At 44.7% G+C, this 25,282-nt stretch overlaps 2 protein-coding genes across 3 annotated transcripts; both read left to right on the top strand.

Moving 5' to 3' along the window:
• Positions 1-10,553: 10,553 nt before the first annotated feature.
• SEPHS2 (selenophosphate synthetase 2) lies at positions 10,554-12,830 on the top strand. The gene has a single exon (XM_045994298.1). It carries the CDS (start codon positions 10,721-10,723, stop codon positions 12,068-12,070), a length of 1,350 nt encoding a protein of 449 aa, XP_045850254.1. The 5' UTR covers positions 10,554-10,720; the 3' UTR covers positions 12,071-12,830.
• An 8,395-nt stretch (positions 12,831-21,225) lies between these two features.
• On the top strand, positions 21,226-25,062 carry DCTPP1 (dCTP pyrophosphatase 1). 2 transcript variants are annotated; one of them, XM_045992452.1, is made up of 3 exons: positions 21,226-21,380; positions 22,109-22,219; positions 24,570-25,062. In XM_045992452.1, exons 1-3 carry the CDS (start codon positions 21,280-21,282, stop codon positions 24,868-24,870), a joined length of 513 nt encoding a protein of 170 aa, XP_045848408.1. In that variant the 5' UTR covers positions 21,226-21,279; the 3' UTR covers positions 24,871-25,062. The 2 variants fall into 2 exon arrangements, with proteins under 2 accessions (XP_045848408.1, XP_045848410.1); XM_045992454.1 differs by lacking the exon at positions 21,226-21,380 and adding an exon at positions 21,387-21,584.
• Positions 25,063-25,282: the final 220 nt, after the last annotated feature.

Consider the following 25,282-nt stretch of genomic DNA (forward strand, 5'->3'; position numbering starts at 1 on the left):
GGCTGAACAATTATATCTAATATTCCCTGTAAGACAAAGTCTCAAGACCTCTGACCACCCCAGGAGGATCACCTGTTTAAGCGATCCTCCTAAAATCTGGTGCCTTGAAATGCAACAAGGATATTCAAGGAAATACTTTTTTTTTAAAAGATTTTATTTATTTGACAGACAGAGACCACAAGTAGGCAGAGAGGCAGGCAGACAGAGAGGGGGAAGTAGACTCCCCACTGAGCAGAGAGCCTAATGTGAGGCTCGATCCAGGACCCTGAGAGATCATGACCTGAGTTAAAGGCAGACGCTTAACTGACTGAGCCACCCAGGCACCCCTCAAGGAAATACTTTAATTAAAAAAGGGAAAAATAGGGACATGTGGGTGGCTCAGTCGGTTAAGCGTCTGCCTTTGGCTCAAGTTATTACCCTAGGATCCTGGGATCAAGCCCCGCATAGGGCTCCCTGCTCAGTGGAGAGTCTGCTTCTCCCTCTCCCTCTGCCTGCTACTCCCCCTGCTTGTTCTATCTCTCTCTGTGTCAAATAAATAAATAAAATCTTTTTTTAAAAGGTTTTATTTATTTTGACACAGAGAGACACAGCAAGAGAGGGAACACAAGCGGGGGAGTGGAAGAAGCAGGCTTCCCGCTGAGCCGGGAGCCCAACGCAAGGGCTGGAACCCAGGACCCTGGGATCATGACCTGAGCCAAAGGCAGATGCCCAACAACTGAGCCACCCAGAGGCCCAAATAAAATCTTTTAAAAAATATAAAAGGAAAAAATAAATTGACTATCTAACAATAATAAGAAGTTGGTTATACCAGTTAAGTAAACCCATTTTATGAAATACTACTCAGCCTTTAGCAAAATATGGTAGATTGACATGTACTAGCACAGAAAGATTGTCATGCTGATGTAAGGAGAAGAAAAGCAAATTACTGGTGTGTGTTACATCTTTTTTTATTAAGATTTTATTTATTTATTTGAGAGAGAGAGCACAGAGGTGAGCTCCAAATATCAGGGCGTCAATCTCTCACCTTATTCACATTCTTTCCATTTATTCATTCAACAAAGTTCTCTAAGGCCTTCTCTGCACCAGAGCCCATGCTGGACGTTGAGCTCCTGGAATCCAGTGAGGTGTGGTCCTAGGTATGAGGACCTCACAGATGTCAGAGAAAATCTAGTGTGATAATTGCTAAAACAAGGAAATTTCAGGGTTATGGGGTCACAGGGGAGGGATTTCCTGAAGTCTTGAGGATAATAGCATTTCTTGGGCATGAAGGGTTGTTGGGTAATTAAGAGTGACTGGTGCAAAGGCCCAGAGGCAGAGAGAATTGTGCTGTGTTCTGTCCATCCCATACCCTACTCTACCCTAGTCCAAGTCACCACCATCCTCTGCCCCAGCATTCCCTTCCTGTCTGTTCTTGATACAGCAGGAAGAGTGATCTTTCAAAATCACAAATCCAACCATGCCACCTCCCTGCTTAAAACCAGTCCTGAGCGAAATAAGTCAATCGGAGAAAGACAACTATCATATGATCTCCCTGATATGAGGAAGTGGAGATGCAATGTGGGGGGTTTGGGGGTAGGAAAAGAATAAATGAAACAAGATAGGATCGGGAGGGAGACAAACCATAAGTGACTCTTTTTTTTTTTTTTTTTTTTTCCATAAGTGACTCTTAATCTTACAAAACAAACTGAGGGTTGCTGGGGGGAGGGGGGGTTGGGAGAGGGGGAGTGGGGTTATGGACATTGGGGAGGGTATGTGCTATGGTGAGTGCTGTGAAGTGTGTAAACCTGGCAATTCACAGACCTGTACCCCTGGGGATAAAAATACATTATATGTTTATAAAAAAATTTTAAAATTTAATAAAAAAATGTAAAAAAACACAACCAATCCTGTGACTTCCCCTTTCTCTTAAGAAAAAAGTTACAAAATTCCTTCACATGGCCCACTGGATCTTTTTTTTTTTTTTTAAAGATTTTATTTATTTATTTGACAGAGAGAAATCACAACTAGGCAGAGAGGCAGGCAGAGAGAGTGAGAGGGAAGCAGGCTCCCTGCCAAGCAGAGAGCCCGATGTGGGGCTCGATCCCAGGATCCTGAGATCATGACCCGAGCCGAAGGCAGCAGCTTAAACCACTGAGCCACCCAGGCGCCCCCACTGGATCTTTTTTAAAAAATATTTTACTATTTATTTGAGAGAACGAGTACATGCAAGAGAGAGAAAGAGAGAGAGAGAGAGAGAGAGAGAGAGAGAGAGAAAGGGTGTAGACAAGCAGGGGAGGCATAGGAGAAGAAGAAGCAGGTTCCCTGCTGGGCAGGGAGCCCAATGGGGGGCTCAATCCTGGACTCTGGGATCATGACCTGAGCTGAAGGCAGATGCTTTACTGACTGAGCCACCCAGGCATCCCAACCTTGAGGGATCTGACCTTCCATCTAATCCATCAGGAAATCTGTTGGTTCCAGAATTCCCAAAATATGACCACTTATCATTATCTCCGATGTAACCAAGTCACCATCGTCTCTCCCTTGGATTTTTGCAGGAGCCTCCTCACTGTCTCTCTGCATCCACTTTGCCAAACCAGTCCACTCTCACCCCAGCCAGAGTGACCATGTCACCCTTCTGGCCTAAACCATCCCATGGCTCCCATCTTACCCGGAGCCAAAGCCAAAGGCCATACCATAGTCCGGGGGCCCTGTACATCCGGCCCTTCTTTGCCACTGTGACGTCACCGCCTCCTCCTCTCTCCCTCACCCACTTGTCACCAGCCACACTGGCCTCCACCCAACACACGAGGCTTGCTCATCTTGGGGCCTTTGCCATGGGTGTTTTTCTCCCAAGAATGCTGTTTTGCCAGGTTATCCCATGAGTCCCCTCCTCAGCACCTTCCAAATCACCTTCTCACTCTTAATCTTCCAAACCTTCCATTCCTACCTCTCCAAACCTTCCATTCTCTGAGTTCTGACATCACTCTGAGTCTCTTTCTGTCCTGTGTCTCTCTTGTTATTATGGCAAGCAGTAACTTAGTATGGCTTCTCACATTTACCCCAAAGGCAAAGATGAAACTTCCTGCCCTATAAGGTGATGGAAGATGGTTAACAGTGTGAGGGGCGGTGAACATAGGTGTCAGTTCGGAAGTTTCCCAAGGTACAGCCTATTGCTGGCAGCCCCACAGGACAAGCCCAGGGTAGGTGGGATTGGGAACTGAGGCTGTGCCTGGCCTGGGTCAGTCTCAAGGTCGGGGGCCGGCGATGGGGACACTGACCTAGATGTTGGGTCAGGGTGGTGGGGGCTGAGACCAGTGGGGAATATTTTGATCTCTGGGGTTTTACTGCAGAGTAAAAGTCAGATTACATCAGTCCTAAAAGACCTGTAAGGAGCTATATCCTGTGCCATCTTCACCAATCCTGTGATGCACATGTATGACCTCATTCCCTTCAGCTCAGCTCTCTCCACTCAATGTGTACCGGTCATCCTGGTTGCCTTGTTGCTCCTAGAATGCCCCAGGTATATTCCTGCCTCAGGGCCTTTGCACTTGCCATCCTCTGCCTGAAACACTCTTTCCCAGATATCTGCATGCTTCCCTTTATTCAGATCTTTACTTCACAGTCACATTCACATACCAGATTTCCTATCCTCCCTCTCTTCAGACATCATTTTTCCCTCCTCAATATCTATTTCTAACTAATAATTGATCTTACTTACTGCAATCTCTTTCCATTAGTATGTCAGCTCCATGAGGACAGGGACTTCTGCCTGGAATTCACTGTTACAGCTTCAATATCTAGTGCATCAAAGTTTTCAATAAATAGGGGGCAGCTGGGTAGTTCAGTCCATAAAATGTCCAACTCCGGGGCGCCTGGGTGGCTCAGTGGGTTAAAGCCTCTGCCTTCGGCTCAGGTCATGATCCCAGGGTCCTGGGATCGAGCCCCGCATCGGGCTCTCTGCTCAGCAAGGAGCCTGCTTCCTTCCCCCCTCTCTCTCTGCCTGCCTCTCTGCCTACTTGTGATCTCTCTCTGTCAAATAAATAAATAAAATCTTTTTAAAAAAAAATGTCCAACTCCTGGTTTCAGCTCAGGTCATGATCTCAGGGTCATGTGATCAAACCCCACGTCAGGCTCCACATTCAGCACAGAGTCTGCTTCAGATTCTTTCTCCCTCCTCCTTTGCCCCTCCCAGCTTGTGCTCTCTGTCAAATACATAAAATCTTTTAAAAAAAAGTTTTCAATAAGTATTTATGAATGATCCCAGCAGGAGTGTTGATATTTATTAATGACAGATTATTTTCATCCATTTCATCCATTTTCATCCATTCTTACTAGAAATACTACGAATGATCCCATCTTTGTTTTACAAAGTTAAGAAGTATATGCAAGACAGCACACAGTCCCACTTGGCCTGGAGGGGTGACAGGGCGCCCCCTGGAGTTCAGTGTGAGGTAGTGGCTACCCTCACATCTTGAAGGAAAATGTCTAAAATTCACTCTACTAAATGTTGCGAGCACTTCTCTCTGGGAGGAGGGATTTCAAGTTATTTAACTTTATTCCTTTTTACTAAGCTGCATTTTGTGATTTTTCTCCAATGACAGCATAATGATTGTGTAATAACTTTTCTGGCTTAGTCAACAGAGTATGCAACTCTTGATTTCAGGGTTGTAAGTTCGAGCCCCACCTTGAGTGTAGAGATTACTTAAAAATAAAGACCTTAGAAAAATTAAAAAATAAAAATAAAATAAAATGTTTTTTAAGTGCACTAAACCAAAAAAAAAAAAAGAAAGAAAAAGAAAAAGTCTACTAAACCCACTGAAGTATTTTCGATATAGAAGAAATATACTGAGTGTATAGTTCAACACAATTTAAAAATTCTTTAAAGTGTGCTGAACCTGGGGCACCTGAATGACTCAGTCAATAGAGCATACAGCGCCTGACCTTGGGGTTGTGAGTTTGAGCTCCACATTGGGTGTAGAGATGACTTAAAAATAAAATCTTAAAAAAATAAAAACATAAAGTGTACTGAACCTTAAAGTGTAGTGTTATAACTGGAAATTATCATAATGAGAAAAAAAACTAACTAGCATTAGCCCCAGGGCTTTTGTTGTATGTGAAAACCAAACAAAAGGCTTGTATTCAAACCCTCTTATTCTTTAAAACCTCTCTCTCCTTTGTCTGCTTTCCCACCTCCAGGTTTGTACTCTTGCAATCTCTGACCCATAAATTTTAACCCAAGCCATAAACGTGGCTCAGTGGCTCTCTCAGTGAAAAACAAGAACAAGATAAAAGGAATGCTTTCAAATGCTCATGATATAGTCACAAGGATCAACCTCGAGAGGCCCCATGTGGATCATTTGCACAATAGCACATGAACTTGTTCCTGAGCCTAGTGAGTTGGTCCCTGACCAAGGCAGATTCATAACTTTCTTGGCCTGCGTGAACATTGCTTCCAAATAGAAGCATTAGGGAACTATAGGGATGAAACCTTCCCTCCAGGGGCTCCTGGGTGGCTCAGTTAGTTAAGCAACTGCCTGCAGCTCAGGTCATGATCCCAGGGTTCTGGTCTCGAGCCCTGACTCAGGCTCCTTGCTCTGCGGGGAGCCTGCTTCTCCCTCTGCCTGCTGCTTTCCCTGCTTGTGCTCACTCACTCTCTGACAAATAAATAAAATCTTAAAAAGAAAAGAAAAGACACCTTCCCTCCAAAGAGTCCTGATTCCTTGAGGTGCACGAATGGGGGCTGTTAGTATTCTCAAGGTGGGGAGTGCCCAGGACAAGGGATAGAGCACAAGCCTTCAGGTCAAACAGACCTAGGTTTGTATTTTCACTAGGTGACCCTGGGCAGGACTCCTGACCTATTAGAGACCTCAGTTTCCTCATCTCTAAAATGGAGTTAATAATTCAGTTCCCTGGGGCTGCTATGAGCATTAACGAGGAGATGAAGAAGTGCAAGCTCATCATATGAGCTCAGCACATTGTGTTGCATGAAGTGATGTATTTGTTCATCGAATGTCATTGCCATGTAAAGTGCCAAGGAAGCCAGGGTGGACACAACAGGGCAGCCCTGGCACCATGCAGCTTACAGACCAGTGGGACAGACAGTCGTGGCATAATTGCATGAATACAGAATTTCAGGGGCACCTGGGTGACCCAGTTGGTTAAGTGGCTGCCTTAGGTCATGATCTCAGGGTCCTGGGATCCAGCCCATCGGGCTCCCTGCTCAGTGGGGAGTCTGCTTCTCTCTCTCCCTCTGCCCTCCCCTCTACTTCTGCTCTCTCTCTCTCTCTCAAATAAATAAATAAATCTTTAAAAAAAAAAAAAAAGAGGGGCACCTGGGTGGCTCAGTTGGTTAAGCATCTGCCTTCAGCTCAGGTCATGATCTCCGGGTTCTGGGACTGAGCCCAGAATCGGGCTCCCTGCTAGCAGGGAATCTGCTTCTCCCTCTCCCTCTGCAGCTCCCCCTGCTTGTGCTCTTTTGCTTGCTCTCTCTCCCTCTCTGTCAAATAAATAAATAAAATCTTTTAAAAAATTCCAAACTTTCATAAATGCCAAGAGGAAAAAGTCCAAAGAATGAAGAGAGCATATAAACAGGGGCACCTGATCTAATCACTTTTTAACCCAGGTGAGGTGACTACAGATGTAAGCAAAGCGTTTTCATTTTTCCCTTAGTGATAGGAAGATCCGTCACAGGTACAATATTATGAACATTATATATTTTTTTTGAAGATTTTATTTATTTGACACAGAGAGAGAGATCACAAGTAGGCAGAGAGAAAGGGGGAAGCAGGCTCCCCGCCAAGCAGGGAGCCTGATGTGGGGCTCGATCCCAGGACCCTGGGATCATGACCTGAGCCAAAGGCAGAGGCTTTAATCCACTGAGCCACCCAGCCGCCCCCTATAAGGAATATTTTACAAAGAAGGTTTCATAGTGGAGATTTTCATATGATCGTTATACCAGATCCTAAGCAGAGATGACCCTCATTTTACAGAAGGGGAAACTAACATGTACAAAGGTTGTATCTCTTCTTCAAGGGTAGGCAGATCACTGACAGCTAATCCAACCTTCAGAAAAAATCCAGAGGTCTCTTGCTTCCACATCTCTTGTTTTTTCATTATTTCGTTTTCCCTTTAGCATTTTTAATTCTGAAATGTAGCACCTTTTCCTTTTTTAAAAAATGTTGACAAGCAATTTACAAAAAGAGCATGGGAAAAATAGATATGCATGGTTTAAAGGACATCATGTAACTACAGCCCAGACCAAGAACAGAAAACGGAACCTTAGGCCCCCTTCCCCAGAGAAAATCCCTATGCCAAATTTTGTTAATCATCCACTCTCTTACTCTCTTTTTTAATTTTTAAAATTTTAACATATAATGTAGTATTAGCCCCAGGGGTACAGTTCTGTGAATCGCCAGGTTTACACACTTCACAGCACTCACCATAGCACGTACCTTACATAACCCAACCACCCTCTCCCTACCCCCCACCCCGGCAATCCTCAGTTTGTTTTGTGAGATTAAGAGTCTCTTATGGTTTGTCTCCCTCCCGATCCCAATTCTCTTACTCTAAAAAACTTTTTTTAAAAAATCATTTTGCATCTGTTATCAATATATAATTGTTTTGCCTGGTGTTAAACTTTGTATAAACGGCATCTTAGTTTATGGATTCTTCTGCAACGGGCTTCTTGCTCCCAACATTTTATCTTTGAGATTATCCATATTGATGATGTCTAGACCTATTATTCATTTTCACAGATAAACAATATCCCATTGGGTAGTTATAGGATGATTTGTTTATGCGTTCCCTGTTAACAGACACACGGTTGCTTCCAGTGTTCTGGTCTTCCAGTCTTCTTTTTCTTTAGGAAGACAAAGGGACTTGTTTTTATTTTTTAAAAAAATTCCAAGATGTTATAAGTTTTGTGAATTTAAATTCCAGCCCCTACTACATCCACATCAACAGCGGTGTACAATACTAGGTTCTGTCATTTATGGTAAGCTTATCAATAGCCAGGAACCATGTTAGGTGCTTCACACATATTTTAAAAATTTAATTCTCATAAACACTCCATCTGGTGTCTATCATTATCTTTAGGTGAAAGGACTATTTTTTTAAAGATTTTATTTATTATTTGACAGAGAGGGATCACAAGCAGGCAGAGAGGCAGGCAGAGAGAGGAAGAAGCAGGCTCCCTGCTGAGCAGAGAGCCAGATGTGGGGCTCAATCCTAGGACCTGAGATCATGACCTGAGTCAAAGGCAAAGGCTTTAACCCACTGAGCCACCCAGGCGCCCCAAGGACTATTTTATAGGTAGTGAAAGTGGGGTTCCTAGAGATTAGACAATTTGCCCAAGGTCATTAGTAGAGCTAAGACTGCAACTCAGCCTAATTTTAATGTTTGAGTTTCTTCCAGTTTACTCCATGCCTTCATACGGTACTGAAGAATAATAAAAACTAAATGTAATGACTTACGAGAAGAGCTATAAGTATCTCCTATGTTTTCACATTTTTAATTGTGGTAAAATACACATAATGTAAAATTTACCATCTTACCTTTTTTAAGTGTATAGTTCAGTAGTGTTCATTCTTCACATTGTTGTGTAATCAATCTCCAGAGCTCCTACATTCTTGCACGTGTCTCCTGGGGCACCTTTGCAGGAGTTTCTCTAGGGCATGTTTTATGGCTAGAACTGATGGGGAGTCGGTTTGCACATGTCTGATTTAATCAGTTAAAGCCAAACTCTTTTTTTTTTTTAGTATATGTGCTGCCGAAGCGAGCACAAGCCAAACTCTTTTACAGAATGGTTGTACGAATTTATAGTCTCATAGGCAGGTTGCTGTTGTTGTTGTTGTTGTTTTAAGTATGTAATACACTTAAATATTTAAAAAAAACAAACTTTAAGGGATGTCTGGGTGGCTAAATTGGTTAAGCATCTGTCTTTGGCTCAGGGCATAATCCCTGAGTCCTAAGATAGAGTCCCGCATCAGGCTCCTTGTTCAGCAGGGAGCCTGCATCTCCCTCTGCCTGCTGCTCCCCCTGCTTGTGTGCGCGCGCTCTCTCTCTCTCTGACAAATACATAAGTAAAATCTTTTTTAAAATTTAAAAAAAATTTAAGATCCAAATGTTAATGGAACAGGAAGATAATTCAGTGAAGAATCTCCCATCCCCAACCACCTCATTCCCTCCCCAGAGGCAATCAATTCACCAGTTTCTGGTGATTCTCCTCCCAGGAATATGCCATTGCATACATTTCCCACTTTTACAACAAATAATAGTATCCTATAAATACTGCTCAGAAGTTTACTTGTTTCTCTTAACAAACATCATAGACGATATAACCTGGTGGTCTTTGGAACAGGTTTGCTTGGATTCATATCCAGCTCCATTCTAAACTGGCTATGACCTTGAGTGGGTCATTTAATCTCTCTGTGCATTATATTCTTTATCTGTAAAACGTGGAAAGAATCCTAACTCAAAGGTTTTTGTAAGAACTAAGTCAATATACTAAAGCATTTAAAAAGATACCTCTTAGAATTGTAACTATTATCAATATAATTACATTGATGTTTTCTCATTCTGTTTGAGTTGCTTGGGTAGTCTATTATATAAATGTATCACGATTTATTTTAATCACAATTGATAAACATTTAAGTTCTTTCCAGTATGTTAATATTACAAGCAGCACAGAAATAACAAAACAAAATAAAAGAACTCTATCATTTCCCACTCACAGCTCTTGAGTACATCTGTAGGATAAAGTCCTAGAATGGGAACTGCTGAGTCAAAGGTATTATGTGAAGTTGTGTTCTTAACAGATATTGGCAAATTGCTCTTAATGGATACATTACCGATTATCATATATACTAACTTAAAGATCTATAGAAACTTTAGAATAGAAAAAGATAAGCCACTTTGTTGTCCAGAAGTCAACTGATGCCAGAGAGGGAAAGTGACTCACAGTTAGTGGTGGACTTAAGAGTCTTAGAAGACTTTAAGATCTTATTCTTTAAGTGTAATTTTGACCCTCCAATGTGGGGCTGGAACTCAGACCCGGAGATCAAGAGTCACGTGTTCTTCCGACTGAACCGGCCAGGCGCCCCTGAATCTCAAAATTCTTTGAAGCCCATTTTAACATTTCATTATTTTGTTGCTAGTGTTTGCTTGCTTAATGGTAGTAACTTCCTATCTAATTTCTCATTATTCTTCCCGAATTTTTCCCTGGGCTGTTTTCCTATCCCGGACTGGTCACGAGCACTGTCAAATGACCCTCGGACCATTCTGACCTGCGTGAGATCTGCCAAGTGACCGATCTTCCTCATCTTCGAAAATGCTGCCCTTGGTAAACTGTCTCTAGGGGAGCAAAGTTCCGTCAGCCACTCCCAGGAGAGCGTTTAAATTACAACTGGGGGAGCGAAGCGCAGCGCAGGCAGGTAAAGTCACCGGGACCGATTTCGCAAACTGCTGGTTGATTTGTAATTTATCTGCTAGACGGAAGGAAGCCCGCCTCTCGGGAGCGGAGTCGTCATTGGATGGCACGGCTGTCAATCACAAGGACTATAAGTAAGGGAGCCGGCGGCCCCTCCCTCAGGAAGGCCAAGAGCGCGCGGCGCGGCGTGAGTTCGGCGGCGCGAGTCGTGCCGGGGGGACTCTCTGCGGTAATATCTGTTAGTCGGTGGTAACTGGAGTAGAAAATAGAAGGGAGGTCTCCTCTCCTCTTTTCCCTCCCTGACCGGCAGGCGCAATGGCGGAAGCCGCGGTGACGGGCGCCGGCGGAGAGGTGGTGGTGGCGGCGGCCGCGGAAGGCTCGGGCCCCGCGGGCTTGTCCCTGGGCCGGGGCTTCTCGAGCTACCGGCCCTTCGAGCCCCAGGCGCTGGGCCTCAGCCCGAGCTGGCGGCTGACGGGCTTCTCCGGCATGAAGGGCTGAGGCTGCAAGGTCCCCCAGGAGACACTGCTCAAACTCCTGGCGGGACTGACGCGGCCCGACGTGCGGCCCGCGCTGGGGCTGGGCCTAGTGGGAGGCCATGAAGAGCCGGCCCAGGAAGGCGGCCTGGCGGCTGGGGCCGAACCCAACCCCACCTTTCCAGCCCTGGGCATTGGGATGGACTCGTGCGTTATACCGCTGAGGCACGGGGGCCTATCACTGGTGCAGACCACGGACTTCTTTTACCCCTTGGTGGAAGATCCCTACATGATGGGGCGCATAGCGTGTGCCAACGTGCTGAGTGACCTCTACGCCATGGGCATCACCGAATGTGACAACATGTTGATGTTACTCAGCGTCAGCCAGAGTATGACCGAGGAGGAACGAGAAAAGATCACACCACTCATGATCAAAGGCTTTCGCGATGCTGCTGAGGAAGGAGGGACTGCAGTAACTGGTGGACAAACGGTGGTAAACCCTTGGATTATCGTCGGTGGGGTCGCCACCGTGGTATGTCAGCCCAATGAATTCATCATGCCCGACAGTGCAGTTGTGGGGGATGTGCTCGTGTTAACCAAACCCTTAGGAACCCAAGTTGCTGTCAATGCCCACCAATGGCTAGATAATCCTGAGAGATGGAATAAAATAAATATGGTGGTCTCTAGAGAAGAGGTAGAGCTGGCTTATCAGGAAGCCATGTTCAATATGGCGACCCTAAACAGAACTGCTGCTGGCTTAATGCACACGTTTAATGCACACGCAGCCACAGATATCACAGGCTTTGGCATTCTAGGACACTCTCAGAACCTTGCAAAACAACAGAGAAATGAGGTGTCGTTTGTAATTCATAATCTGCCGATTATTGCCAAGATGGCCGCCATCAGCAAGGCCAGTGGGCGCTTTGGGCTCCTTCAAGGAACCTCAGCGGAAACCTCTGGGGGATTACTGATTTGTCTGCCAAGAGAACAGGCAGCTCGCTTTTGTTCTGAGATCAAATCTTCCAAGTATGGAGAGGGTCACCAAGCATGGATCGTCGGTATTGTGGAAAAGGGAAACCGGACAGCCCGGATCATTGACAAGCCTCGAGTTATTGAGGTCCTACCTCGTGGGGCCACTGCTACTGCTCTCGCTCCTGACAATTCCAATGCCTCCTCTGAGCCTAGTTCATGAGATGGAATAGCAGAAGTTGTTTGGACATTAGAGCCTTTGTACACCATCATGAACGATTCTCAGAACTTTATTTTAAGAAGAAATTTCCAAAGAAGGCCGCCTGCATAGTAGTTCCAGTGGCCCTTTCGAAGTGATTTGAATCAGCCCATCATAAGCTGCACATTCCAAGGCCAGAAATAACATTTTGGACTTCAGGGGGAGGTTTGTTCATCTCATATGTGGAAGAAAAGCAGAAAAACCTCTGTTACTTCTGTCCAAGAGCAAGATAAAGCTATTCTGGTTTGAGGGATTTTTTTTTTCTTGGCACTGGGTTGATTCATGTCTGCACAGGGAGTGAGGTTATTTGTTAGAATTACATAAACACCAAAAAAAAAAAAAAGTAAATTACAAAATGATTTAGATCAGAAGCAAATAAGTTTGGACCAATACTGATGATAAATCTAAATTGTTGAGAGATCTTACATTGCGTTGTCAAATTCTTTATTAGATTTTTCTGAAGTACTGGCTCTTTCCTGCTCTGGACAAGAATTGAGCAGCTTGTCCAATGACTGGGAAGGGAGGACCTGCGACCATCTCATTTGGTCTCTGTTAATGACGTCTCTCTCTCTAAACCCCTGTAAGGACTGGGAGAGGCAGAACAAGCCCCAGAGCCCAAACCTTGGTGGTCATTAAGATGTTCAATCTTGTGTTGAAAATTCCTGGTGATTTAATCAATAAAGTAATTTCTAGCGAAATAAATAAAAAGGACTTTGTGGAAAAATTCTTGTGGCTAATGTTTGGATTCTTGGAATTCTGACTCTTTTAGTCTTATAAAATGAACCAATTGATACATTTAGAATCTGGCAAGTGGAGAGCACAAATGTTTTCCCTGATTCTGGACCAGAGGATTTAACACCTAGATTTAGGTTTGCACCCCTCTCCCTGTGTTGGTAGCAAAGGACTCAAAACAGGCATAAAACCCAAGGGCTAGCGGATGGGAGAGGAAAAGAAAGGGCCCAACACTTCTTGGAAGATTTAAAGTAGGTGGAAGAAGGGTAACTGACTTAGCAGAATAGAGGAAGCCAAAGTAAATGCCTTCAGAGTTGGGGAATACTAACAGGAAGCAAGGAGATGTGCTTTGGAGGTAACAGGTCAAGGGTGGGGATAAAGACAGATACTGTTTGAAAGCTTCTATACAGGGTAATTATAATTAGATCTTTGAAGTTCATAAACCTCTCCCCTATGTCACATAACCAGATGACTGCCTCTTACCTCTGTAGGTAAAGGGAGGTTTACTTTCTGGAAAATGAATTTTAAAAATACTACAAAGCTGGGGACACCACAGTGAAGGACGGGGGGCCTGACCAAAAATAAGAATAAAGGCTGAAAGAGACTGCCCCAGCCTGCTTTTCCCCCTTAAAAACACTGTCTGGGAAGCTTATACTGCCTTTGCTCCTCTGGAGAAAAAGAATGTGCCCAGAAAAAAAAGACTTATATAAACATTTGGTGAGCCCCCACGAAAATCCCTGTACCAGGAAGCCTCCCAGTTGAAAAGTTTCACTCAAGCACATTCTTTTCAATGCCCCATTTTTTTTTTTAAGGTTACATTTATTTGACAGACAGAGATCAGAAGTAGGCAGAGAGGCAAGCAGATAGAGAGAGGGGGAAGCAGGCTCCTTGCTGAACAGAGCCTGATGCAGGGCTCGATCCCAGGACCCTGGGATCATGACCTGAGCCAAAGGCAGAGGCTTTAACCCACTGAGCCACGCAGGCGCCCCTCCATGCCCCATTCTTAAATATAAGTGGTCAAGGATCACCAGACATTTGAGGTAAGCCTCTAACTTGAAAAGAAGTCAAAGAAAACAAAAACTCAGTAAAGAGATAAAATAGGGAGTAGAAGAAGAAAAAAAGAGGTAAAGAAGATAAAGTGTTCATAAAAAGATAATGAGAACAAAGCATTTAGAATATAAAATTTAGCTAAAGTTTTCAAAATTCAGTACAATACTTAGGAGATAAAGTTGAAGAAATTTATCAGAAAGTAGAACAACAACAAAAAGATGCACAGCAGAAGAAGAAAAAAGTATGGAAATTAGAGGAAAGCCCGGAGGTTCAACATCTAGGAGGAATTCCAAAGACACAAGAAAATTTTCTAAAATTTAAAAAGTTATAAATATCACATATCTCCTCACTTCCCAGCATAGTGAATGAAAAATGACATACATTAATTTTTATTAAATTATAAAATACCAGTGATGAAGAGAAGTGCTATATATATATATATATATTCATATATATATATTCATATATATATTCATATATATATTCATATATATATTCATATATATTCATATATATATTCATATATATATTCATATATATATTCATATATATATTCATATATATTCATATATATATTCATATATATATTCATATATATTCATATATATATTCATATATATATTCATATATATATTCATATATATTCATATATATTCATATATATATTCATATATATATTCATATATATATTCATATATATTCATATATATATTCATATATATATTCATATATATATTCATATATATATTCATATATATATTCATATATATATATATTCATTTGAACTGCCAACAACCCCATTTTGCAAATGAGGAAGCTGAGGTGCAAAGAGATTAAGAAATTTATCCAAAATTGCACAGGCCAACTGCTAGGCAGTGTGAGTCCAGAGTCTGTTCTTCTTTTTTAAAGATTTTATTTTTAAATAAACTCCACACCCAGTGTGGGACTCATATTTACAATGGTGAGATCAAGAGTTGCATGCTCCTTGGGCGCCTGGGTAGCTCAGTGGAGTAAGCCTCTGCCTTCAGCTAGGGTCATGATCTCCGGGTCCTGGGACTGAGCTCCGCATCGAGCTCTCTGCTCAGCGGAGAGCTCGCTTCCTCCTCTCTCTCTGCCTGCCTCTCTGCCTACTTGTGATCTCTCTCCCTGTCAAATGAATAAATAAAATCTTAAAAAAAAAAAAGAGTTGTATGCTCCACTGACTGAGCCAGCCAGATGCCCCAATTATGCTCTCCTCAAACCATCTGGAGGAGGAGAAGAGTATGTAGAAAGGTCTGGCAATAAGAATGGTATCAGATTTCTCAACAGGAAAAGGGAAGCTAAAAGACAATGAGGTAATCCCTTCAAAATACTGAGGGTAAATTATTTTCTCTGTATAATTCCATACCCAGCCACATCTTACAAATAAGCAGAATAAAGATATTTTTAGACATGCAAAGTATAAGTGGTTTCATCCCACACACTCTTTCTCAAGAAACTACTAGACAATGTGCTCTAGGAAAATAAGGGGGCAAACTGGGAAAGAGGAAAATGAGGTTCAGGAAACCCAAGCCGGCACAGAAGAAGGTGAAGGGAGGTTTCAAGGTAACAGCTCTACAGCATGTCTAGAGAGCGAGCAGCCTGGAACAGGCACATCACTCAGGAAGAGGAGCCTGAAGGCTCCCAGGAAAGGAAAATGGGCCTGTTTGAGCACTGATACTTTTGATTTTGTGAAAAATTACATTGGAAGGTTAATGGAAGATGTAAAAAGAACTAGTGACAATTAAATAGAAAACTAGCAAATGAAAAAAAATGAGGCAATTAACAACTCCAACAAAAAATAAAACCTTGTGTGACAAATGAAATGTAATCATATATAGTATTCAGCAATGAATATTTACATAGTTGTAAATACTATCTAACTACAACAATAAATCAATTTTAAAAATTCAATCAGCTTTTCTCCTACTCAAAGCTCTGAAATCACTTTCCATACAATCCCTGCTACATATGTCCAACCTCATTTCACGGCACTCGCCTTCCCTCTCTCACTAAACTCTAGCCCATTAGCCTTCTTGTGAGCTCCAAACAAACAGATAACCTTTGTACTCCGCAGTTCCCTTTATCTGGAGTCTCACCTCAGGCTCTCTACCTGGCAGGCTCACCCTCAATCCTGTCTCAGCTAAAATTAAACCTCATAAAAACTTCTCTGACATCAGCTAACACCTACCAAATCTCCAACTCTTCACATCATTTATTGGCTTCACAGCTCTAACCCTAATCTGTAATTACCTTGAGAATGTGTTAGTTCACTTTCTAAGTGTCCCTTTCTGCTAGTGTGTAAGCTCCAAGATGGCAGGGGATGTTCCCTACCCCCAGTACCTAGAACACTATCTAGTCCATAGTCAGGACTCAGGATATATTGAATAAATGAGTGAGAGAGTGAGTAAGTAGGATACACATTGGGGACCCTAGCACCCTCAATATCCACACTTTCCTTGCTCTTGATGTCTCCTAGCGGTGGAGGCTGGTATCACCAATCTCTCAAGGCTTTGGAGAAGAAATTTAGACCTCAGTTCTGTTTGTCCACATACACAGCTCTCTAATGGGTTGGAGTGGACCGTACAAAAGGAGAAGAAAATGAGGGAAGCGTCCCTGGCCTGAGTCCTCTTAGTCAACCTAGAAAGGGTTAGGGGTTGACAGCAAGATAGGCACCCATCTTTTCCTTGGGGAGAAGCTGGGCAGCAAAACAGAGGCAGCAGGTGGTGGAGGGGACAGGACCTCAGGTAGGAATCAGAACAGAATCACAGATAGAAGTAAGGAAGGTGATGGAAGAAAAGAGAAAGAAAAGGAAAAAGAAGCCAAAGGCAGAAAAGAAAAAGGAGAGGACGTTGAAGATAAAGGAAGAGAAAGAAGATGAAGAGACAGGACAGAAGGACAGAAGAAAAGGCAGTAGCAAGGTCACTTAAGCACATACCCAAAATATTGAGCTGCCTCTTTCACACTCTTGTGGGGGTAGGGAGATTTCTTTCACTTGTTGAGGAACACTGCGGGTTCACCTTTCTGGGTGATCTCAGATAAGTCTCTGGGCCTCAGTTTCTTTATCTGTAAAACAGGCACAGCCATACCCACCTACTGCAGAGAAGTCGTGGAGGGAATCCCATGAGACATGCTGTTATAAATTAGTATTTATTAGATCTATTCAAGTATCAGGCCCTGGAGAAACAAAAGCCTGACACTGCTTCTGTTCCTCAGGAGACTCAGTCTAAAAGGAGACACCCATCATCCCAAAATCAAGACCAAGAATGGTAAGTGCCATATGGACTAGAGTGGATTAAGTACTATAGAAGGTCAAATATTTTGGAGGAAGTTTAGGAAAGCTTCCCAGAGGAGGTGGCTTCAAAGCAGGCCTCTGCAGAATGAGTAGAATTTGGGTTTGGATATGCAGAGAAGGGGCAGTGGGCATTCCATATATGAGCAAAATTAGGGAGGAGGAGAGTGGGGATCATCTGGCTGGATTTCAGCATGGGTTTAGGAAAATAAGACTGGATACATAGACTGGGGAAGGACTTCTCTCTTTCTCTTTCTTAAGTAAGCTCTACACACAAAGTGGGGCTTGAACTTCTGACCCTGAGATCGGGAGTCACATGCTCCACTGACTGAGCCAGCCAGGTGCCCTAAGAAGGGCTCCTAAAGAGGTTAGGGACTCCCCAGCCTGAATGGGCTAAACTAGAGATTTCTCAAAGCCTCTGTCATGACTCCCCCTGAAATACTTAGAACAAATATTTTTAATTATAGCGCATCATTTCTGCCATCCCCCAGTTCAAAACCAACAAGGTCAATGGCTCTACCTCCAATAAGAACAGCACTGTGATACAAACTAAATACACATTGTCCCAGCCCTCCCAGCACACACCTGAAGGGTCGCTGGAGGCCACCTAGGCCAGAGCCCCATTGCATAGATAGGGAAACTGTGACTCAGAGAAAAGAAACAATCTTCCCAAGGACATTTGTGCTTGGGTTCCCAATCACCTGACCCTTAGTTTGCCAGGTTCCCCTACCCCAACACCACCCATCTGGCTTATGGGTCTCTGCTACTTTGTTCTCCAATCACTGCAACCTCCCCCACTCCAGGGTTTCTCAAAAGCTGCCCTGGGATCAGTTGCTCATGGCTGGCTGCAGTGGTGAAGGCATCCAAACTCTTGAGTAGCAGAAGGACAGTGTGTACATGCTTATGTTTGCTTTTCCCAGCCTGCCCATCCTGTCATTAAACATTTATTAGGGAATAATAGTTGGGAAATAACTGGGAAAACACCTTTGGTCGAAAAGACTAGGGCACCAGTCCCTAAAGGGATACGCTTGTAAAGGCTAATCACAAATGTGAACCAAAGCCAAGACCAAGCACATTGAGGCCCGTACAAAAGCAGGGAGGTTGGGTTGCTAAAATGTGTCTGAGGAGAATGCAGAAAAGTGAATGGATGTGGGGATGAGGGTACAGAAAAAGTCTGCATGACAGGTCCAGATCATGGGGCCAATTGTAAGTTCAGGTCTGTTCCCTCTCCCACATGAGGGTCTTCCCCACCCCTCCAACAATGTGCTGTGCTGGAGCTGGGTTTGCTTGGTCTTCCAAGAACAATGCCATGGAACAAAAAACTGGGATGTTCTGCGGGATGCTTGACAAAAGCTTAACAAACCAGTCAGAAGCCCCAAGGAGGAAGGCAGAGGCAGGTCCACAGAGAGTGTCTCCTCCTTCCTTTCAATCACTAAGGACCATCTGACCTGTGAGCTCTACAAGTCCTGGTTCCTGACTTCAAAAATCTGGGTTGCAGAGGACTCCTGAGAAAGCTGTGTTTTGCATTCCAGTAAAAGACCTTGGATTCTTGTGTGGAGAAGTTAGCAAACATCAGGGTAGGTGCTATGGAAAGTACTTTCAGTTCCCAGATTGAGAGGCATCTCAATGTTCTGAACTTCAGACCTGTATGTCCATCTGCCTGTAAGACATCATCTAGATGTTCTAGAGCCATCTTAGACTCAACAGACCCTAAACTGAATTCATTATCTTCCCTTCCACCCCAACTCTTGGGTCTTCTGCGTCTTCATTTCAGCAAATGACAAAATTATCCATCCATTTACTCAAGCCAGAAACCCAGGAGTTACCCAGGACTCCCTCTTTTCTCCCAATTCCCATATCCAACTTCCATGTTGCCTAATCCAGCAGCAACTTCTGTGCCCTCTTCTTATCCTGCAGCTCAGTAGCATCCAAGTCAGATGTCCACTCATTTTGCAACACTTTCCTCTCAGCATCTATGAAACCACACTCTCAATTTTCATGTCATTTCACCTGCCTCTTCTCTTTTGCTGAACTACTAAACATTAATCTAATCTTAGTCTAGTCTTAGTTTTGTCTATCTAGATTCTTGTAGTAGTCATTCTTCTCCAAGTCCACGACTTTAAGTACTGCCTGATGACTGAAACTACCCATTGTGAATCTCTAGCTCTCATCTTTCCTCTAAACCTTTGTCTCATAAATCCACCTGCCAAATTGATATGTAGCTTCAGTTAGCTTTGTACTAAACCAAACTCCTGATGCCATGTGTGTTCAATCCTGAACCTCACTTTCCTCATCCCGTATGTGTCACTCCCATTCACCATGTTGCTCAACACTCAAAACTTGTAAGCCAAAAAACAAACAAAAAAAACAACTTGTAAGCCATACTTGATTCTATCCTTTCTCCCACACTTCTATTAAAAATCAACAAAGCCTATAGATCTACCTCCAAAAATATCTCCCCAGTACATCCACTTCTCTCCATCTTCATTCACCATCAGTCTGGCCCAGAGTCAACATCATCTTTTCCTTGGACAACTGCAGTAACTCCTTTCCTTGCTTCTACCTTGGCCCTCCTCCAATTCCTTCTTAACACAGCAGCCAGAGGGCTCATAAACACAAAATATGATCATATAACTCCCCTGCCAGCACCCTCCAAAGGGTCTCCATAATACTTAAAATCCAAAATAAAATATGAAATAAAATCTATGGTTGATCAATCTGATCTTGCCTCTTGTCACTTCCCTAATATCACATCCAACCACTCTCCCCCTTGCTCATTACATTCCCAACACACTGGAATTCTTTTTGTCTTTAGAACATGCCAAGACTTTCCTGCTTTAAGCACTGGTGCTCCCTCTACCTAGATCTCTATACCCCTTGATTTTTGCTCAGATTAAATGTCACTTTCTCAAAGCCAAGTAACAGAAAACCCAACTAAAAGTGGTTTGACCAATAAAGAGATGTATTTTCTTATATAACCAAAGTCTTAAAAATTAGGACCTTTCTGGAAAATAAGCATCCCAACGATGTTATCAAGGATCCAGGTCCTTTCTAACTTTCTATCAACCAATCCCAGTTTGTGGGCTAGCCCTCCCCACAAAGATTCCGTCACATACTAATATCTAAAGGTAGAAACATCCTGTGCTTTTTTAACAAAAGAACTCAGAATCTTTCCCAGAAGTCTCCAACAGACTTCCCAACTTCTCATTGTCAAGAACTAGGCCATATACTCTCCCATAGACTGATCAGGCTAGGCAATGGGGCCACATGATCAATCAAGGAGAGGAGGGTGGACATCAGAATAAACTCACTCTTGTGCAAGAATGCAGGAGGGGAAAAGGCAGTTGAGCTGGTAACCAACAATGCTTGCCCCCATCTTCCCTGTACCATGCAATCTAACGTTGCCCCACTTTTAAGTATTTAAATAATTTTTTCCCATAGTATTTATCATCATCTGAGGCATTATAATGTAGGAGTTAATAACACATATTCTGAAACCAAATTACCTAGAATGGAAACCTGGCACCGCCTTATTAGCTGTTGAGTTAAATTACTCAATCTCTCCGTTTCCTTACCTGTAAAATGAGGAAGACGACGATACTACCTATCATCACTGTTGTGAGAATTAAATAGGTAAAATGCTTAGAATGGTCACCCTAGTTCCTAAACCCTGGAGACATTTTTGTATCCTTATAATAAATTTCCCTTTCTTGCTTGAACTCTCCATTTCTGGGGTTTCAGAGGGCCCCACTCTCTTCCCTGCTCCGTCATTTCTCTTTGGCGCCATCTGGCGCCCACAAAAGAAGAGACGCGCCTGCGCCCTCTTCGCCCTGTGTCGATTGTCTTTTGGTGGCCGAATCTGGTCTCTATACCTTTAAGATGCTCCGCCAAGACGGAAGAATCCAAGGCCGTGGGCGTCAAGGGCGGGCTGCAGTAAAGTCCACATAATTAATTGGCCTTTCCTGCGCTCCACCCCGGAAGCAGTCGTGAACCCCTGTGATTGGTCAGGAGCCCTGGAGGCGGGTTCGAGCTTGGCGCGGTGTGGTTCAGTGTGCATCCCGAGTGCTGCGTGGTGGGCGGTATGTCTCGGGCGAATGGGGACGCGCTTGGGGGCACGGAGGGAGACGACACTGCTGCTAACGGCCCCTTCAGCTTCAGTCCGGAGCCCACGCTCGAGGACATGTAAGCCGTCCCTACCCAGCCTGGGGAGGTCGCCCCTTTTCTCCCGCCTATTGGGGAGGGTCTCTCCACGTGGTCTGGAAGAAGGCTAGCGGCTCTGCTGGGGTCCCGGCCCGGCCGGCTGATCTCTGGAGAGTCATGTAACCTCCTTATCTGCAAATTGGACATAGTGATGCACACAAGTGGCAGGGGAAATGGTGACGCCCGGTGAGTAATATTAGAACCAGCCCTGGGGAAATTCGGCTGCTGCTTCCCATGCTGCTTCTGCCCGGCCTCTGCCCTCCAGGAGTGGGTGGTAGGACGAGGGCAAATGCCAGTGCTGAAAAGTGGGTGATATTATTTTTGCTGGAGGAAGTCAAGGAGGGCTTCTTGGGGGAAGTGTCCCTGGAGCTGCACTTTGTAAAATCGGTAGGATTTCGATGTGCAGGGAGAGGAATATTCCAGGTGGAGGGAACTGCAGAAGCAGCAGTAGAAGTTGGAGTAATGGAAGAGAGGGTATTGTGAGTTTTCCGTAGAGTTGAGGCCCTGTGTAGTGCACACCCTCTTTACAGATGAGAAGTCCAGGTCCCAAAGAGAAGAAGGATTGCTTAAGGCCATCCAAGGAATTCGTTGCAGAACCCCTGATACTTATGCTCCCATTACATATCACTGAGATGCCCGCCTGGGCTCTGGGTCTTCTCTTGGGTTCTCTAACCCAAGACCAGGATTTCCACTTCTTTCTTCTATTCCAGCCGCCGCCTCCATGCTGAGTTTGCTGCTGAACGAGACTGGGGCCAGTTCCACCAGCCTCGGAACCTCCTACTGGCCTTGGTGGGGGAAGTGGGGGAGCTGGCAGAACTCTTGTGAGTAAATGAAGTCTTCTTGGAATAGTCTGTGTGTTATGGGGGAGGGAAACATTTATCTGATCATTAAATATCCATGCTGGGCTCTGTACCTGGGGATAGGGATGACTTATCTGCCCCTGCCCTCTTGGGGCATCCAATCTTCTGCGAAAGAAAGGTGTGAAAACAGCAAGGCAGGTCCAGGTCATAAAGGATGGTGGCAGCCTCTGGGGTGGAAAGGAGGGTATTTTTTGGAAGACTTCCCATGCATTCCAGCCTTGAGAGTCATTGGCCAAGTGGGAAAGGGTAAGTTAAATTCAGGGAGATTCTGAAAGTCCTTTGGGGTAAGCTTTTCAAGGAAGGGCAAGGATATTGTATCTGTTTTGTTGCCTGCCATGTCCCACATGCCTGGGGTACCACAGTAGATAGCTACAGAACGAGTGATGGCTGTGGAAGAGAGGGGAGCCAAAACGAACTCAGAGTGACACAGCTGGAGTTAGGAGGTGATGGAGTTGGGACAGAAGACCTGACCAGATTTGACTGGTAGAAAGATCCCTTTCTGCAGGGTGAATTGGGTCACCAAGAGAATTGGGGCAGGGAAAACCCATGAGGAGGCTGATACAGATCAGGCAAGAGGTGGTAAGGCAGGCCTAAACCAGGGCATTCACTTTGGGGATGGAGACATGAGAGCACAGAGATATGTGTGAGGGCAAGCCATTCATTCGTTACAGATGAATGAGCATCAGTGATGTGCTGGGGCTTCTAGAATGAAGCCCTGAACAAGATGGACATGGTTCCTGGGGTGCCTGGCTGGCCCAGTCAGTGGAACATGCAACTCTTGATCCCAGGGTTGTGAGTTCGAGCCCCACTGTGGGTGTAGAGATGACTTAAAAATAAAATCTTCGGGGCGCCTGGGTGGCTCAGTGGGTTAAAGCCTCTGCCTTTCGCTCAGGTCATGATCCCAGGGTCCTGGGATCGAGCCCCGCATCGGGCTCTCTGCTTGGCAGGGAGCCTGCTTCCTCCTCTCTCTCTCTCTCTCTGCCTGCCTCTCTGCCTACTTGTGATCTCTATCTGTCAAATAAATAAATAAAATCTTTTAAAAAAAAAATTTAAAAAAAAATAAAAAAATAAAATCTTCAGGGGGAAAAAAAGGCATGGTTCTTGCCTTCACAGTACAAGGAGACTAACAATAAATAAACTAATTTTTATTTTGTTTTTCTAGATTTATTAGAGAAAGTGAGCAGGGGAAGGGCAGAGGGAGAGGGGGAGAGAGAATTTTTTTTACAAAGATTTTATTTATTTATTTGACAGACAGAGATCACAAGTAGGCAGAGAGGCAGGCAGAGAGAGAGAGGGGGAAGCAGACTCCCCGCTGAGCAGAGAGCCCAATGTGAGGCTTGATCCCAGGATCCTGGGATCATGACCTGAGCCAAAGGTAGAGGCTTTAACCCACTGAACCACCCAGGTGCCCCATGGGAGAGAGAATTCACAACCAATACAGAGCTTAACACAGGGCTTGATCTCCCAACCCTGTGATCATGACCTGAGCTGAAATCAAGAGTCCACACTTAACTGACTAAGCCACCCAGGCACCCCTCAACTAATTTTAAAAGGTCAGGAATTGTGATAAATTCTATGAGGAAAATAACACAAGGTGATGAGAAAGGAAGTAACAGAAGGAGAAGGCTTTTCTGAGGAGGGGACATCTGTGCTGAGACCTGAAGAACCGGAAGGAACAGCCATGGGAAGGATCTGGGGGGAGCAGGGAGAAGAGCATTTAAAGCAGAGGGAGCAGTTACGTGCAAAGGCCCTGTGACAGTTTGACCCGTTTGCCAGACAGAATAAGCCAGAGTGGCTTTCGGTGGGGAGAAAGGGGGAGGGGGTGGATAATGACTTTGGAAGAGAGAGCTCATGTGGACCTGTACAGCACGGTCGGGGGTTTGGATTTTATTCTAAGTACAGTTGGGGGAATTACAGCAGCGGAGGGACAAAATGTAATTTGTGGGTTTAAAAGGTGGTACTGGGCAAGAGTAGAAGGTGAGTTAGCCAGCTTTCACAGTGGTCCAGTTCTGGGGCTTAGTCTGGAGTCACAGTGGCTAGGGCTGGGGAGAAGTAGAATTGGGTCTTAACAAGTGAAATGTTCTCTTGACCGGTCCTTGGCTCAGGTTGGGACACAGAGGTCTGGATGAATTACCTGCGGGGGTCTTCTTCCCACCCTGACTCTGCCTAGGGCCCAGGTGGGTTGAGTTGGAAGAACTTCCTAAGAGGTAGGAATGCATTGCTGCAAGGACTGGGATGCTCCTAAGAGAGGCGGAGCCCATCATCTTAGCTAGCGTCTGTGTTTGTGCCTATCTCTGTTTTCTGCCCCCAGTCAGTGGAAGCCTGATGAAGAGCCTGGCCCCCAAGCCTGGCCTCCCAGGGAACGGGCAGCCCTTCAGGAGGAGCTTAGTGATGTCCTCATCTACCTGGTAGCGTTAGCAGCCCGCTGCCATGTGGATCTGCCCCGAGCGGTGCTCTCCAAGATGGACCTCAACCGCCGGCGCTACCCAGCACATCTGTCCCGCGGCTCTGCCCTCAAGTATACAGACTTGCCCCATGGGGCCACCTCTGAAGACCAAGCTGTGGGGCCTGCAGACCGTGACCATGAGTCCACAGGCCGGGCCTCAACCTAGAAACATGGGCACAGGACTTGCAACCCAGCATGGCATCTGAGAAGCAGAGTGTGGCCTGGCCATGGAACTTTGTTCTAGTCCTTTCCTAATGGATCAGGGGCCTGTGGACTTCCTAAGGCTTGTGGCCCAAAAACCTCCAGAAGACAGCCTCCTGTTATTTTTTTCACTCTCATTAAAAGTTTTGGTTAGCAACTTCTAGATTCTTCCTGGAGTGACTGCGGAGGCTCTATCTCAGCAGGTACTAGAGAGGGGCACCAGGGATGTCTCTGAGCCCAGCTGCCATGTTTCTCTAGGGTACCTCCCACGTACAGGGCAGAGAGATCCGATTTCCAGCAAGATCCTGGTGTGGTGTCGTGCAATTCCCTTACCCCTTCTGGACCTGTACAGGGGATTGGAATCTGTATGTAGTGTT

This window comes from Meles meles, chromosome 21, assembly GCF_922984935.1.
Source record: "Meles meles chromosome 21, mMelMel3.1 paternal haplotype, whole genome shotgun sequence".
In the NCBI taxonomy this organism is placed as follows: Eukaryota; Metazoa; Chordata; class Mammalia; order Carnivora; family Mustelidae; genus Meles; species Meles meles.